The sequence below is a fragment of the Pagrus major genome, chromosome 20 (genome assembly GCF_040436345.1).
Source record: "Pagrus major chromosome 20, Pma_NU_1.0".
Lineage (NCBI taxonomy): Eukaryota > Metazoa > Chordata > Actinopteri > Spariformes > Sparidae > Pagrus > Pagrus major.
Genome location: NC_133234.1, coordinates 9,335,400 through 9,351,767, shown reverse-complemented (window position 1 = coordinate 9,351,767; position 16,368 = coordinate 9,335,400). Strand labels below are relative to the sequence as shown.

General features: G+C 41.8%; 1 protein-coding gene across 2 annotated transcripts; it reads left to right on the top strand.

Moving 5' to 3' along the window:
• Positions 1-51: 51 nt before the first annotated feature.
• On the top strand, positions 52-14,924 carry ubtd1b (ubiquitin domain containing 1b). 2 transcript variants are annotated; one of them, XM_073489585.1, is made up of 5 exons: positions 52-358; positions 631-832; positions 8,368-8,595; positions 8,719-8,876; positions 10,352-14,924. In XM_073489585.1, exons 2-5 carry the CDS (start codon positions 751-753, stop codon positions 10,619-10,621), a joined length of 738 nt encoding a protein of 245 aa, XP_073345686.1. In that variant the 5' UTR covers positions 52-358; positions 631-750; the 3' UTR covers positions 10,622-14,924. The 2 variants fall into 2 exon arrangements, with proteins under 2 accessions (XP_073345686.1, XP_073345685.1); XM_073489584.1 differs by having other exon boundaries at positions 52-832.
• The last annotated feature ends 1,444 nt before the right edge of the window (positions 14,925-16,368 follow it).

Below are 16,368 nucleotides of genomic sequence, written 5' to 3'. Positions count from 1 at the left end.
CAACACCTGCCTGCGTGCTTACGCGCAGGCGTAAAAAAGTTCGGTGGCGCTAGCTCCGCCGCTAGTCACCTTTTACCAGCAGAGAGGGAAGTAACATTTGGGAGATTTAAAGAACAGGAATTTGGAGACAACGTCAGAGAATTTAAGCGGCATACCGAGGGCTGCGGGAAAGCGCAACTATCTGCTGCATTTGGGAGAAACTCAACGAGCAGGGAAATGATTATCACGAGTGCGCGGAAGTTTGTGTTTACTGATGTTGCGGTAGCTAGCTGGTTGGCCCTGTTAGCTTGTTAGCGAGGAAGGTGCGCGCTGCTTGGACTGCTAGACATCAACATTTACAACTAGCCAAACTTACCAGGCAAGTAAGAGAACTGTCACGTTGCTGCATATATCCTAACATTAAAAAAAAACCTGTTTGGCAGAGGTCGCGGCGGCTTGCTGGTTTGGCTATCAAACTCTTGTAACGTTAGTGTGGGCCACGAGCTTTGACTCTTGAGGGGTCGAGTCAAACACAACCAGATAAGAAAAAAAGGGAAAACGCACATTGAGCCCTGATATTACATGTCTAGATCAGCTCGGCGCTATCAAACATCAGTGTCTCCCTTTTTGCCGTTACGGATGACCTGTCAGGCTCGCAACGTTGGACCTGCGACCCGTCCTCCTCACCGGACCTAGTTCATCGTCTTCGCCCGTGATGGGCCCCCTGTTCAGCTAGTACGACGCGTGGAAACGATCTGCAGCCCTCTAACCATGGGAGGATGTGTGGGGAGATACTGGGAAGGCTGGGAGGACACACAGAGCCGAGGCTCATCCAGGAACGGTGGACGAGGAGGTGAGACTACTTACAGTCTGTGGGTTGTGTGTGTGTGTAACTCTAAAAGCTGTTATTCTTGCAACACCATTATCTGTAGCTTCCTCTGATGCACTTTTATCCTCAGTGATGGCATTGCCAGCTCAACGTTTTAACCCCTGCTGGGATGAAGAATGGCATTTGACACCTGACAGCTTTCCCAGCTCTGCTTAATTGCATGTATATACAGAGTATGCACACCCAATACACATTTAAGTGCACACAAACAGCACCAGATGTGGTCGAGACTCGCTTCTTTCATTTCACCCCTGCCTCAGACTTGAATGCATCTCAAGTGACCACTTGTGATTGGGTTTCACCTCCTTGCTCACACTGTTTTTCTGTGAGGAGTGGACTACTGGGTACATCACTCTGGGTGGTCTTTCGCCATGGTATTCACAGGGAATTAATTTGCATTCACAATGCACCGCAAATCCTTTTTACATCAGCATGTTTGGAAATGTGTATTCAATTTATTTATCCTCAAGTGGGACGATTAAATAGCTATCGTATTGTGCACAATCACATATGCAAAAAGGCCTGCGGTGATGAACGACACAACAGAAAATAAAGCAGAAGTGCACTGATGGATGTGCATTTTGAGGTGCTGGATAGGCAGTCAGAAATCTATTTGATGCTGGAGACACTTTCTTAGTTTTAAGTGTAAATGCAGTTGTAGTTCACCTGTATACTGTCTGGATTCAGCTCACATGTTACAACCAGTGCAGAGCCATTGTCTGTCTGTCCGTATGTGTGTGTTTGTGTGTGTGTCCTCTGCAGGGCAAACACCAGTCAGCTGCTAATTCTCGCTGGTTAGTGAAAGTCCCTCCCTTGTTTTGCAAGTACACTGGCTTTAGTGTAACTCCCTTGTGTTGTTTAAGTAGAGCACCTAGGCGAACGCTACTATAACACCCACCCTTGACGCTGATTACTTCAAAATTCACCAACACTACACCTACAATCGCTTGACGGTGCGCCTATAACAAGGCCGACAATTTTCTCACCCAGCAATTCCCACCTTCACACTTAATTCCGCGACGGTGAGCTTGTTGGGCCAACTGCCATTTTAAAAGTGGTAGTATTGTAGCCCTGTGAACACCATATTAGGCTGCTGTTTTATGGTAGAGTTGGTGTGGTTACTGGAAATGGAAACGCTTTGATTCCCAAAGTTGCTGATATGGAGATTTATTCACTTCAGGGACTCGAGTTCAGGTCCATTAGTTACTTACCTTCCCGGAAGATAACATTCTCCTGAAGATAAACACTGGACGACCGCCACGTTTTGTTCCTTCACACTTGTGTTCGATAGTGACAGATAGAATTTGGATCGCTGCGTCAGCACTTAGGAAGAGTAAATGTTATATTTACAGCCAGACTAAACCGAGTGACGCAGGCGCCGCACAGCTGAACTGGCAGACATTCTGAATTTCTGCATACAGACGACAATGTCAATGATATTTAGCACGACCTTTTTGTAATTAATGGTGTGACACATGAAAATGCTTATTGTTTATTGGATGATTAGAGGCTTTACTGACGTACATGTTTATGAATGTTGTAATAAACTCAATCTGGACAGGAAACAACCATTTAGGACCCTTCTGAGATGTCTTTAAATGTCTGCTGAGGTCAGCTCTACCACACACTCAGCAGTTAAACAAATTCAGTTCAGCTCGTTGCATTACTGTCGCATTCAGCATAACTGAAGCAATAAAGTTCCCTTTTATAGCGACTGTTGAGGAATCTAAGTGTCTGTTATTCATTTGGATGCAGGTTCAGTCTTCTTTGTTTCCTCCAACTGTACTGATGGAAAGTTTTGCAGTCTTTCTCCAGCAGGAATTGTCTCCAGTTTACATCACATAGACGGGACATTTTTTAGGATTGAACATCTGATGTTAATTTATACAGCACAGTGCGACCTTCAAATTAAAGTGTCTTATATTTGTTGCCCGCCAAAGTTGCAGATGTACACATTAATTAAAGTTAAAGTCGTCACAGGAAAGATTGCCGGGCTTTAGCAGTGTCTCATGGTGATTTCCCACTCTGATTGGTATCAACAGACACTCCCTACAAGACGAGGATTTGATCAAAAAATGGCAAGTCACATCATGTTCTATTGCGTCATTCACTGGCTCCTGTAATATTCCTGTTGACACACCCTCATACAGCAGAGGTTCTCAAATATTTTCTATTATGCCCCTCTTTAGAACCTGAAAGAAGGATCATGCCCCACCAATCATCAATTTTTGTCATTCACTAACAGTGGTAGGGGAAGCAACTAAACAGACAGACAGACAGACAGACTGCCAAGTGAAAGCAAGATGTTAAATATAAAAGAATGCTCATGTTGTATCTCCCCATCTTTCACTATATGCAATCATTGATTTCAGCTCTTAACAAGATTTGTTTGTATTTTCTTTGGGTGAAATACCTCTGTGATTAGGGCTGTGATGGTATTGATCATATCCCTACGGTTGGGTGATTTGATAGCCCTGCTAACATCTTTGCATCCTTGAGTTAAACTTCATAGCTAGGTTTTACAGGTCTAACTGTGTAGCATCTATCAGCAAGTTTAGTGACTGATAAATCCACCGATATTAGCTTATCATAGGTTTATTGGTATCGGAGTATATTCTGGCCATTAAGTAACAAGACACTGGCAGAAATATATATAAAGTATCTCTTAACTAATGTAAAGTTGATGTCGTCATTGCGTAGTTTGTCCACCAAAGAGTAAGCACTGACACACGTATTACCTCAAACAAGGATGTTTTCGCATGTGTTGGTTTGTGTTTTTGTTTGGTTGGTTGGTTTGTCATCAGGATTACACAAAAAGTACTGAACGAATTTCAACGAAACTTGGACGGAGGATGGGTCTCGGCCCAGAGTAGACCCCAGTTACTTTTGGTGCGAACCAGGTAAAGAGACGAATCTAGGTTTTTTTTGTCACATTCTTCAACTTTGCCATATAGGTTGGTTTTTTTTTCAACATTTTCGTTAATTTCTCAGGGAATAATGCATGCGCATCATCGAAAATCAGTAGATTGGTTTTGTAGCTCATCTCTAGAGGTCTACCAGTCCCTGGTAGGGTCAGTGATAAAAGTGTGTATTCTCTGAAATACTACTTTGTGCAGTATGTGACAGAATAAATGTCATTATTCCTAGTCTGGTGAGGGTGTTTTCAAAAGTAATTTTATGGACTCTGTCAGTGACTATCTGCATGTGCAGAAAGCTGAACGCACTGTTGTGATGATAAGATAACCAGCTAAAAGGCAAATGTTTGACGGCATGTGGGACTGTGTGTCTACTGAGGAAATGCAGTCATACATGGATTCAGTGCGTGTCCGGTTAAAGAGCCAACTTCCCTTCTATCCACTGTTGATCTCCTCCAGTGTGTTCACTGATGTCTGCTTGTAAAGAGGAACACAGAAAACATTTCCCTCATGTCGGGGAATGTGAGAGGCTGTTGAATGCCTTTACAGCGCCAAAGCTACGTTGTGTTACAGCTAAGCGTTATTTTCCCAGGAGCAGCTAATCCTTTAACAGCCACCTATGGCTGTTGGGTGTGTTGTTTTGTTTGTGTCCCAACATACAGCACGGAGAAGCATCGTTTATGGCGCATTTCATTAACACTCATAAATACAGCGTGCTCCACGATAACCTCATCATATGGCAGCTGCTTTTATGAGGCCAGCTGTATGAAAACACCCTGATATTGCTTCACGTGTCTGCAATGCATTGCTTCATGTCTGTGTTTTGGTGGCCTTCAGTCAGGTTCAGCAGAACCGTTTGTTGAATGATTTCCTTATGTTACTGACTGCTTTTCATACACACATTCCACCAAACCACACTTATTTCTATAAAATGTCCCTTTTAGATTTTATTTCTACCACTTGTTTGTGCAGTGTTTTCTTATAGCATACAAATTCTGGCAAGTGGTTTTGTTCAGTATTTTTTCTTTTGTAAAGAGTTCAGCTCACTTTTAACTTCAAGGACTCACATAAATACAGTTAAAAATTCAGAAGCAGAGGAAGCTTCTCTGATTTGTATTGCTTGTCTCTGTTTCTTAACTCAAGCCAGCCTCTGATGACTTTTGTCAAGCTTCAAAGCTAGCTGTCTAGCATGTCGACTGTTCAGAAAATATCCTCTGCAGATGTCATGCTGACTCAATGTGTCGCTAAGAGATAACCAGGCAGAGTTCTGAGTCAGACCTCCTCTATGGAAAGAGGAGACATCAGTCACTACAGCTGAAATCACAGTGCTGTAATGTAACATTATTTTTTACCAAATTAAAGGTGCAACATGTAAGAATTAGCCATTTGTTAAATTATTACGCGCAACTAATAGGGGGCAGCATATCAGCAGAGTAACAGCTAACTGATGCCAACTGTAGCTGCTGTTGGCTAGTTAGCTCAGTTAGCCATATAGCTAGCTGTCCGGGCTGGGAGCTCAGAGCACCGGGAAAGTGTTGGTGTTTACACAGCTACAGTACCACAGGAGCTTTGAACCCGGACAGGCCGGATAAAAGTGTTATTCCTCCACCTTCTATTGATAATTTTAGTGAACTCTTGAATGTTTTGAACCTAAATCCATACATATTGCACCTTTAACATCACAACATGATGCTGTGATAAGAAATGGATAGCAAGAACTTTATTCACATGAATTGATAAAAAGTGTATTAAAAAGAGATATAAATGTGCAAAACCATGTTCTGTTAATGAAACCATGTGCACCAAACTGCAAATAATCTCAACCCTGTTAATTGATACCACTTCTGTGTATGGTAAATACGAAGCTACAACCGGCAGATGGTTAGCCTAGCTTAGCATAAAGACTGGAAATAGGTGGGAAAAGCTAGCCTCACACTATCCGATGGCACCTGTAAAGCTCCAAAATAAGTGTTTTATATCTTGTTTGTTTAATTCATACAAAAATCAAGTCTAAAGACAATAGCCTGGCTTATAGTGGGCTTTTGAGGCCTATATTGATATCTGCATTTGGGAACACAAAAGCTGAAAGACCTTTATGAATCCCCTTTAGATTAGTTTCCTTTCCCATACTTCATCTTTTTGCAATCTATTTGGAAACAACTGTTGACCTCAAACCTAGTTTGACATTTCTGTACAGCACCTTATTGATTGATGCCGATGTATGCGACCAATTTATCTGACCAATTTATCGGTCTAACTATAGTAAAGGCAACAAAATGTAGTTTCACGGGTGGTTACTATGACTTGACCAGACCTCAGGACGTCACTGGCTTACTGGAAGCAGATTGAGTTGCCAGAAACCAGAATAGTGTTCAGAGTTCACAAGAATCACATCACATCACATCACATCTGTCTCTATGTTGCAACAGAACAGACACTGGTCCCAGTGTACTGGTGATGCGTTTATCCAAGAGATTGTGTCACAAACACAGGCTGCAGATAGCAGTTACTGAAGCTTCTCGTTGAAAAGAGGATGTACAACGGTATATTTCGCCCCCCTCCTTGTAAACAGGAAGTATCATTTTGCAAGTGAGACAATTAGTTTGCCATGGGCTACAACTGGAGCCTTTTTTTTTTTTTTTTTTTTAAAGCCTATAATTACTTTGTGGCAAATAAGCACTGTAAAATATATGCAGAAGTAGCTTTTAGAGGTTCTTGTTTGAACTTGTACCCAATATGGATGTGCTCACAACTTAAATGGGGTTAAATTTAGAGCTGCAATGATTAGTTATATAATCGATAGACAGAAAAATAATCTGCAACTCCTTTTGATAATCGAATGAATGAATTTTCAAATCCATTTTCAAGCAAAAATGCCAAATATTTAATGGCTGCAGCATCTCAAATGTGAGCATTTGCTGCTTTCACTTGTCCCATATTACAGTAAACTGTATCTTTGTTAATCCACCATTACAGAGAAAAAATCACCATAAAAACATGTAAATATCACCACCTTGAGTGTATACATAGTATGCATTTGGACAGATATAGTTTTATACCCAATGTCTCTTATACTGTATAGACACCACGTGTTCACTACTACTTTGGCTGAGTAGTAGAGGAAGCCCCTTCGCTTCACTTTGGGATTCACTCTGCTCCAAGTGCTCATCCTACACCACCTTATGTCCTCCAAATTACTCCTCCTTAGCCGCCCGCACTATAAATAATTTGTTTGAAAGAAATGCAACCTCTTGGATGTGCGCCGTCTCCTTTATACTCCTCTTCATTTTCCAGCCCTCCATTCCTCACTGCCTGGCATCGCAGCCTCTCAGGCATTTGGAAATATAAGCTCACGCTGGTTTAAATCCAAAGGTGCTTTTTGATAACATCGTCTGTAGTGGCTGGCAGTTGACGACATTTACAGTTGTTGCAGAGGACTTCATCACAGCTTATTAAAGTATCAGCCATGGTGGGAAATGTTACACCAGTGAGTTGCTTGTGTGGTAATTTTAGTGTCTTGGCAGGTAGCCATTGTTGATGTTTACCTGCTCTTGGTGGTTAGAAATGTTAGTTTTCTGTCCTGATGCATGCTCACTATTTGCGTTTGGCCTCTGTCCTGGTGTAGGTGTGCTTTGTATTAATATTGAATGGTGGGAAACACAGGTATAGTTACAAGTCAAGACGGATATAGGCCACAGATGCTTCATGCATATTGCAAACTCTGAATGATCTCCTAATTTTAGAATCGGATGGCGTAGTGCGGTGGGGTTGGATGGGATGATCCATCTCCAGTGACGGCTAGCGTTTCTCTCCGCTAGCACCTCAGTATATGAGTTTAAGGAGATGACAACACAGGATATGAATTATATGGGACATGGTATGATTCATTAATCAATCTGCCAATTCTTTGCATTCTGTGGTGCACGTTTACACGACTGCAAAATTCATTTTAATCTCCCGTGGTACTGAAAGTACATTCAAAACCTTTGTCGATAGATTCCACTTCTTTCTTCTCCAATTACTTGTTATGAGTGAAACTTCTGACTTCTAGTTCATAAATTATTAGCAGCGGATTTGCATAAGATTAATATCAGCAACAATAAACGCATAGAAAAATGAGTTTGGATTAGTAACATGCATCACGGGACTAACACACAGACTTGATATACATTATTAGACCTTCTTCTGCCCTCCGTTTGTCAGTTTGTGTCGCTATTTCTCAATTGCTGTCATTTTTGTATGTAGACCACTGTTTCCACACATTAAACCTTATCTTGTGTGCTCCCCTGCTTCCTGTTCTCCCTTCATTCCCTATCATTTAGGTCAGCGTGTTCACGGCAAGTTTCTACTTTCTTGGGCTCTATTTGTGTCCCTGTTGATCACTGCACAGACCAGAAAGGTTCTACTACTTGTGGCAATACAGATAACTAACCTTAACCCTAACCCTAAAGGCTGTTTGTCCTCAAGAGTTTCAAGGCTTTGGTAGCTGTACCACACTTGTTGTGGACTGTATCAAACCGAAAGAAATCACAGACCTTTTCACTACCTGCACTGATCTTTCCTTGCTTTTCCCTTCCATCACAGGACGTAATGAGCCTCTGAAGAAAGACCGACCCAAGTGGAAGAGCGACTATCCGATGACAGAGGGCCAGCTACGGAGCAAGCGGGACGAGTTCTGGGACACAGCGCCGGCCTTCGAGGGCCGCAAGGAGATCTGGGACGCCCTGAAAGCTGCGGCTGTGGCCCTGGAGTGTAACGACCATGAGCTGGCGCAGGCTATAGTGGATGGAGCCAGTATCACACTGCCACATGGTGAGGACAGAGGATGTATAGATCACAAAAAAACATGAACAGAATAACCCAGGGTAACATTATTTGTTCTATTCGTAGATTTAAATTGCAGCTTGTCCTGTTTTCTTCTTCGCCCCTCTGCAGGTACTCTCGCAGAGTGTTACGATGAACTCGGGAACCGCTACCAGCTGCCCGTCTACTGCCTGGCTCCACCTGTCAACCTTATCTCAGAGCGCAGTGACGAGGACCCCAGCGACAGCCCCGAGCCCCCTGTAGCACCCAAAAAGGAATTCCAGCTCAAGGTACCGTGACACTGTTTTACTAATTTTATTAAAAGTTAAGTGTGCAACTTGTGTAAGTATTTGTACTGTAACTGTAGTAAGTCAGCACACAAACACTTGGCCACAAACACTTCCAAAAATGCACTTTATTTGTTTAAAGGTACATACATATATAAGAATTTAGTTGAAAACATTCAAAAATTAACTAAAATTATCAACAGAATATGAAGAAATAGCAGTTTTGACATCAGGACGTCTATGTATTGTGTTTTAGAGGTATCTACAGAAGTTGGCATGCTAACCAGCTAGCTCCAGCCCATTCTATGTGGATCAGTTCAGCACTTGAAGCTGAAATATCTCAACAGCAGATGAATAATAATGACTGTGTTGATCCCAGAGCTAGAATTATGCTAGGTCACTCAATACATTCCTTACATGTCGCATACCTGGAGGATGTTGTCATTTCACGGACACCGCCATATTTTGTTGCTCAGTGAAACTGGATAACAAACAAGCTGTCAGAAGGATATACAGTATGCACAGTATAAAATGTAAGTTACAAGCCAGTTTAGGAATAGTGTCCGATACCATGGAGACAAACTTGAACCTTCTGCCAAAACATAAATTGAAAATGTCACGCTGCTCTTTACTCTCTGTGGAACGACACTCATCAATTACCCCAACATAAACAGCTTCTGACTTTTCCCCTAGCTTAACTATGAGGTTGAATTTGTGGTTTTGAGTGAAATGTCTTAAAAACAGTTGGTTGGACTGTCAATAATTTGGCAGACATATTCACGTCCGCCTCAAGATGAATTGTTAAATAGTTTTAATTCCTTACCTTTTCCTGTAGAGCTATTATTAGATGAAAAGTGTAGTTAGGACAAAACCTATGACCAGAAACCTGCAAAACTAATGACAGTGCAGTCAGCCTCAGCAACATGCAAGGATGCTGACATGCTAAGCTAAGACGGTGAACATGGTAAACATCGATCAACATTAGCGTGTTAGAATTGACACTGTGAGCTTGTTAGCATGCTGAGCAATCTCGCAGAGAAATAAGAACCAGTTTTTAATCTCCTGCTTATGTCTAGTAGAAGTTATTTGATATGGCATTTTTGTGGCTTGTCATTTTGGGTAAAGGTAAAGAGATTCACAAATTGTGAGGTTCTTTATATGGTTATGAATTTATGTGAACATGAGACAGAAAGGGCACAACCACTGATTTATAACCTTGATATTGTTGTTACTCGTCAAGAGAATAGTAACTTTATCACATAATTATAGGTAATGTAGATGTAAACCTTAGTAATATTACATTGTTGTATTATAAGTAGTTTGTTCTTGTGTGGTCAACACAAAATTTTGACATCCATGTCAGTCTCCACCATCTCACGACCAGCCAGTATTACACGTTACTGTCTTGGTTTGGAATGACACATTTTACCCTTGCTGTTTTCGCCACTGTTAATTTCCCCACTTCCTGTTCCCTGTAGGTACGGCTCTCCACGGGCAAGGACCTGCGCCTCAGCGCCAGCATGGCCGACACCATTGGGCAACTGAAGAAGCAGCTGCAGGCCCAGGAAGACATCGACGCCATCCACCAGCGCTGGTTCTTCTCCGGGAAGCTGCTCACGGACAAGACGCGGCTGCAAGACACTAAGATCCAGAAGGACTTTGTCATCCAGGTCATCGTCAACCCGCAGGCCCTCCAATCCCCCAAGCTGTCTCCTACCACCACTGCCTCCTCACCTGCATCTGAATAACTGAGGACACAGAGGGTGGATGGAGGGGTGGTGCAGTGGGTAGAGAGGACGGTGGCAGACTCTAAAGGACCAGAGGTGCCTCATTATTGCTGGATAACTGGTTAGCTTTTTGAAAACAGCTGCTGTTACTGAAATAAAATCAAACTGTGGAGATACAAAACTAGTTTGAAGCAAAAACATGAGGGAGAAACTCAAAAGTGCTGCTTTTGTTTATCTACCATGTGTCATTTGTATTTTGGGGGTCTGCTGGGTTGCTCTCTGAGTGAATCCAGTCGCCACACTAGCTCTGGAGATCCTCCTCCCTGTGTCTCTTTGAACCATTTTGAATCAAACTTATGATGCTGGTGTGCAGCCTTTAAACCACATACAGTATGTGCACATCCAGGTGCACATGCAGACTCTGCCTCTGCCTTTGTATCTGCACTAATGCTAACTAAAGTGCCAATGGAGGAAATGCAGAGGGGTTTGTGTTGGTTCTAAAGCACATTTCTACTATGACGCCCATGGACCTTTTCTCCTCCACAGAAAGGGGAGGGGCCGGCAGAGAGTGAGATACTGAACATTTTCTTCTTCTTCTTTTTTTTTCCTTCTTTCTTTTATCAAGGAAATAATGTAAACTGAGCTTTTTTGCACATTTGAAGATTATTACTATACTTTTGTGGTAGTTTGTGTGCCTTCTCAAAGACGAAACAAAAAAAGGGTTAATGTTCTGAAAGATGCTAGTTTTACCACGAGGCTAAGACATCTGTATTTTTTTAGATTCAGGAACTCTTAGATCAATCTGAGCTATAACTGCTGCCTTTTTTAATGATTTCATGAATCTTGCAGACAAAACATTTACTGTGTGGGTGCTGGCGGGGCTGTTTGTGTGTCTGTGTGTGTGTGTCCGTGTGTGTGCAATATACATTTCAGTTTAACGTAGCTCACAGAGACAAGACTGTTTACCTGGTGTGCAAGACATAGCTTTGCAGTCAATCATATCATAATATCTAGGAAAAGAGGAATTCCCATGTAAAAAGGACGGTCCTAAAAACTGCATTATTAACCACTTTTAATGACCCTCAGACCACTAGGGAACAGCCCTGATATATTCAGTTCAGTTGCTTAGGGCTAGTTTTCCTTCTCTTTATCTTGCCACCTGATGAATGTAAATCCAGTATTCACTTGCCTTTTATTCTTGATGTGTTCCGATGACTTTAGAGAAAAATATCTGTCACATATTTTTCACTCGATGTTTGACTTTTGTCACCAGCATACAGATGGCACGGTGAAACGGCTGTCTGTACGTTTTCTATGTGGGATTGGTGAGCAATTAGCAGTCTATATGGAGCGGTGATACAAAACAATGAGCTGACGGCTGTAAAAAGCTGTAGATTTAGGTGTTGATTCACAGTACTAGCTTGCTTAAAGGGGCACTCCACCAATTTAGACATCAAGGTCAGTGTGCCTGTTGTAAGTGTGAAACAAATTATTCTCTGTCTTCTGGTGATCTGGAGGAGCTTTATTGGGTCGGAGAAAATAACCCTGATGAGGTCAGCGATGTTATCTCAGTTCTGCCTTCGAGACCACAAATTTACATCAAAAAGCTTCATTAAAAACTGGAGGTGCGGCGTTTAAAAGAAATGGGCATTAGCAGTCAGCGAGGCTCTGACCTAAATCCATGTCCAGCTGCATTATGGGAAATGTAGGAGCCAGTTTTTTTTGTACATTGTCCCCATACAAGGGACTTAAAGTTGAGGCATCTCGGATTCTGCTCCCTTAATTTTCACCAGTAATTTCTTAATATGTCTCACAACGTGAGTTTAGGGAAGTGAATCACTAAATCATTGTGGCTCCCCTTTAATTAGATGTTATTCTGTTGAAATAACCATTCAGATTTGATCAGAAATTGTTGTAAATTTGTAAAAAAAAAAAAATACACCATTTTGGACAAGTGTTATTCATCAACTGTTTTTTCTTCCTTTGTTTCATCTGGAGGGCAAAGGGAGTGCCACTACTCCCCATACATTCTGTGACTGTCCACTGTTGGCCTGCTCGAGCGGAAACATTACATTATTATTTTTAGATAGCTGCTAGTTGAATTCTTCACTTTGACACTGAGCCGTACCAGCCTTTTGCCTGTAAATAGAAGTACAGCTGCAGCGACTCTGACTGATCGTTGTCTTATGACAGCGATGTTTGTTCTGAATGGAAGAGAGTCTCCAGCTTTGTCACCAACCACCGCGGCCGCCGGAAGATAGAAACATGTCGGCCACGAACATAATTGCCTTGAATTTACGCTGGCAGCTCATGGCTCAAGTTCCCATTTGGCCTGACAATCTAAGTGGCATAAACACTGTGGGCTACATTCACACTGCAGCTCAAATTTCAAAGTTTAGTTATTCCCCCACAATCACATGTGACAAAGCAGATTTTTGATTACTGTGAACATCAAAAAACTTCTCCAGCTGCATTTGGTTTCATGCTCCCATGAGTTATGCGGGCATGCAAGAAATTATTTTGCCTGAAATCACAATAAAGTTTTGCATTTTCAATCTGAGACATGTATTATATGTTTAACTACATGGCAGCTTTTCAGAGCAGTATGTATGCACTGAAGGTAACATGACAGAACTGAGGGAACAGATCACGGACATAATTGCTGTTTAAGGTCTCTTCTCAGCTTAGTCCATATATATGGAGGCAAGGAAAGGCCATAATGATTTATATATTTATCAGTAACTAAATACCTTGTTGTGAATACCACTGTGAATACCAATTTATAGCACTAGGATGTTTTTTTCACATTTCTAGTGAGCCATTGTAATTCACACATACAGATCAAGTGTCCAAGATTTGATTTCTGACTCAAATATTTAGATCTGCAAGATGACAGACTCACTAAATTTAAGATACTGCAGGACTTTGTTTCTTGCTAGCTAGAATGCTAGTCGTGCTAGCGGCGTGGCTCCAGGACTGTGGGGCAATCCACCACTTAAGCCCAGACTGAAATATCTATATTTAGTATTTGATGGAGTCGGGTCCAACATCCAATATCCAATACATTAGTTTATGACCAAATACATGCTAAGCTAATAACATCCCGTCAGCCCTAGCTGTTCTTTGTGTCTAGTGCTAATTAGCTACTGTTAGCATGCTCATGTGCAAAACTAGGATGGTGAACTTTATACTTGCAAAACATGTTAACATTGTTATTTTGAACATGTTAGCATGCTGACTGTAGCATATAGCTCAAAGTATGTCTGTGCCTATGTAAAGCCTCAGAGTTGCTAGCATAGCTATAGACTTGTTAAATATGAATCTTTTTCTATCAATTCGTGAAACTTTTACAAAATAAACAACAACAAAAAACAAAATCTTGAATTTACCTATGAAAAATTTCCAAGACAGAAATTCAGACGACCTGCTTTCTACTGTGGACCAAAAAAAATTCCAGCGCACACCAGGATACGACTGACACTATTTTCTTGGCGATTACATTAAAAACAACAAGAAGTTAGTTTTTTGGACATGTCTTCTATCCCTCGGTGGAGAAGCAAAGATATAAAGGTCCCTTTGCTCTGCTTCTTTGCGTCCCCGTCTCTTTCAGGTCATGTCGGTATCAGATTTGGGTTACATCCCGGAATAGATATTCAGGCAGTTCAGGGTTGAGAATCAAGACCTGCTTTATGAATGTAGCCTGTATTTTGGGGGTGTCACAAGAGTTAAGTATTTTTCTGTTTTTCTCCAGCGTACTAGTCTACAGCTCGATGTGCATTGTTTTCATTCACCGCTCCTGTCACACAATCCTCAAGCAGTGTGATCATAGAGGGAATAAAACTGAACCATCAGTGTGAAGCCTAACTGAGCCACAGCTCACCACATCAAGAAAGTGTTTTATTTGAAATCATAATGTTTGTGTCTTTTTATCCAGTTTCAACTGATCACAATCACACTTTTCTTTGGTTTATTTCTGAACCTTTTTTGCTTTTTCTTTTACAAATGGTTCATCTGGGGATTTTTGTTAATCATTGTATGCAAACTTGAATCAGCATTTTTCTCTGTATGTGCAATACAATAGACATAGACCTCATATCATGTTTGTTCTGACTCTACAGATTTCATAGAGCACCAGCTATGAGTATTGTTAAAGAAATGTCAAAGTACAGGTACAAGCCTGCTATACTCTGATGCCTCTGTCAACTGTTTCAAATGTTCATGTTTGTCACTTTGAAAATGTATTCTCAGCTGTCGTCTTGACCCTTCAGATGGGCTCTCACCTTTTCACAGAGTAAATATCTCAACATTAAAAATGCCTACACAACTTTTCCCTCCCTGTGTCCATTTAGCATTCTGCTGTGCACGTCTCAGCTGTGAAGGTTGAGGTGTCATTGGGCCTCGGGGTGGGGAAAAAGCTCTGTTGACAACTTCATCGATAGCGTCTCCTGTTACGGTGTGCTTGCTGAAGTGAGCTGTGGGTGTTTGTCTTCATGTTTCTGACTATCGGTCCCCGTGCTTGTCGAGACTTTTAACTCGTTACTGACAGCCATTAGCCATTGTGTCATGTCAAACCAAGGTACAACATTACTACAACATAAAAGGGCTTAAGGAACTTTTAAGGAGTTCCTCAAGTTGCAATCTTCAGGGCCCTTTTCCAACAAATTAGCTCTGGTTCTCATATCGGTTTCTTGGTGCTATCCGGCCCACTTTTTCACCAGTTTTGAGTGGAACCATTGTAATCAGAATCAGGATCAGGAATACTTTACTGATCCCTGAGGGGAAAAATAAAGCTACGTCATCAAGGGAGGGTGTTTCAAGACGCGCATTGTTCACTCATCACATCTAGTCTGCGGGGGCGTGAGACTGCAAGGCTAATACAAGCCACTGATAGACAGTTTTAAAGACTGCAATGATAAAAATGCATTTGATTACCTCTATAGCCTGCACTCGCTTAATTGTTTCACACATTCATAGTAAGTTCTTTAATGTCAAGTCTGTATTGCAATGAATTGTAAATCAGTGAAGTCCAGTGAAGTCTGCACCCAAAGCGGCTTCTTTGTGGACTGAATAAATTGTGGGTTTGCACAGCAGTCAGCACTTGCAGACTTCGGAGCGTAATCGATGGGAGTCTGCAAGTGCAGGAGTGGTGAAGTCGGACATTTGGATGCAGCCAGTGACACCCCACTTTGATTCACACTTCAGGTGAAGGAAAACCTTTTGTTTTCCTATTTATTTTTGGTCAAAATGCTCTGAATGGCTGCATGAACCAAAATGGAACCAGTTCTATGTTGCTGGAAAAGAGGTATGAGAGATCTCTAGAAGGAACCCCCTCACTGAGGGTTGCAGAAGTTACAAAAAACAATCCTTTTCCAACAAGCAATTCAAATACTGTCACTGTGTTAAGAGAAGGGAATACAAATGCATAATGATGTGATGTTCCCCTTTAAAGCTGCTGTCAGCATTGTCATTGTAGCTAACTTCCTGTCCATTTCGCAGTTAACAGTGCCCTCCTCTCTACATCTACGTCACCTCATGAACACGGAGCAGTAATCGGCAGACATGGCAGCAGACTGGACCATTCTGCTCTGAACGGGTCCACGAGCAGACAGGACCGCCTCCTTATGGAGTGCTCTGTCCTGACTGGATAAAATGTGCAGGGATGGCAGAAAATGTCTTTTCTCTTTCACTGCATGAATGGGTGGAGGAGAGACATGGGTTACTGACCAAACACTCTATAACAGTGATTACTGTTGGAATATAGAGCTATT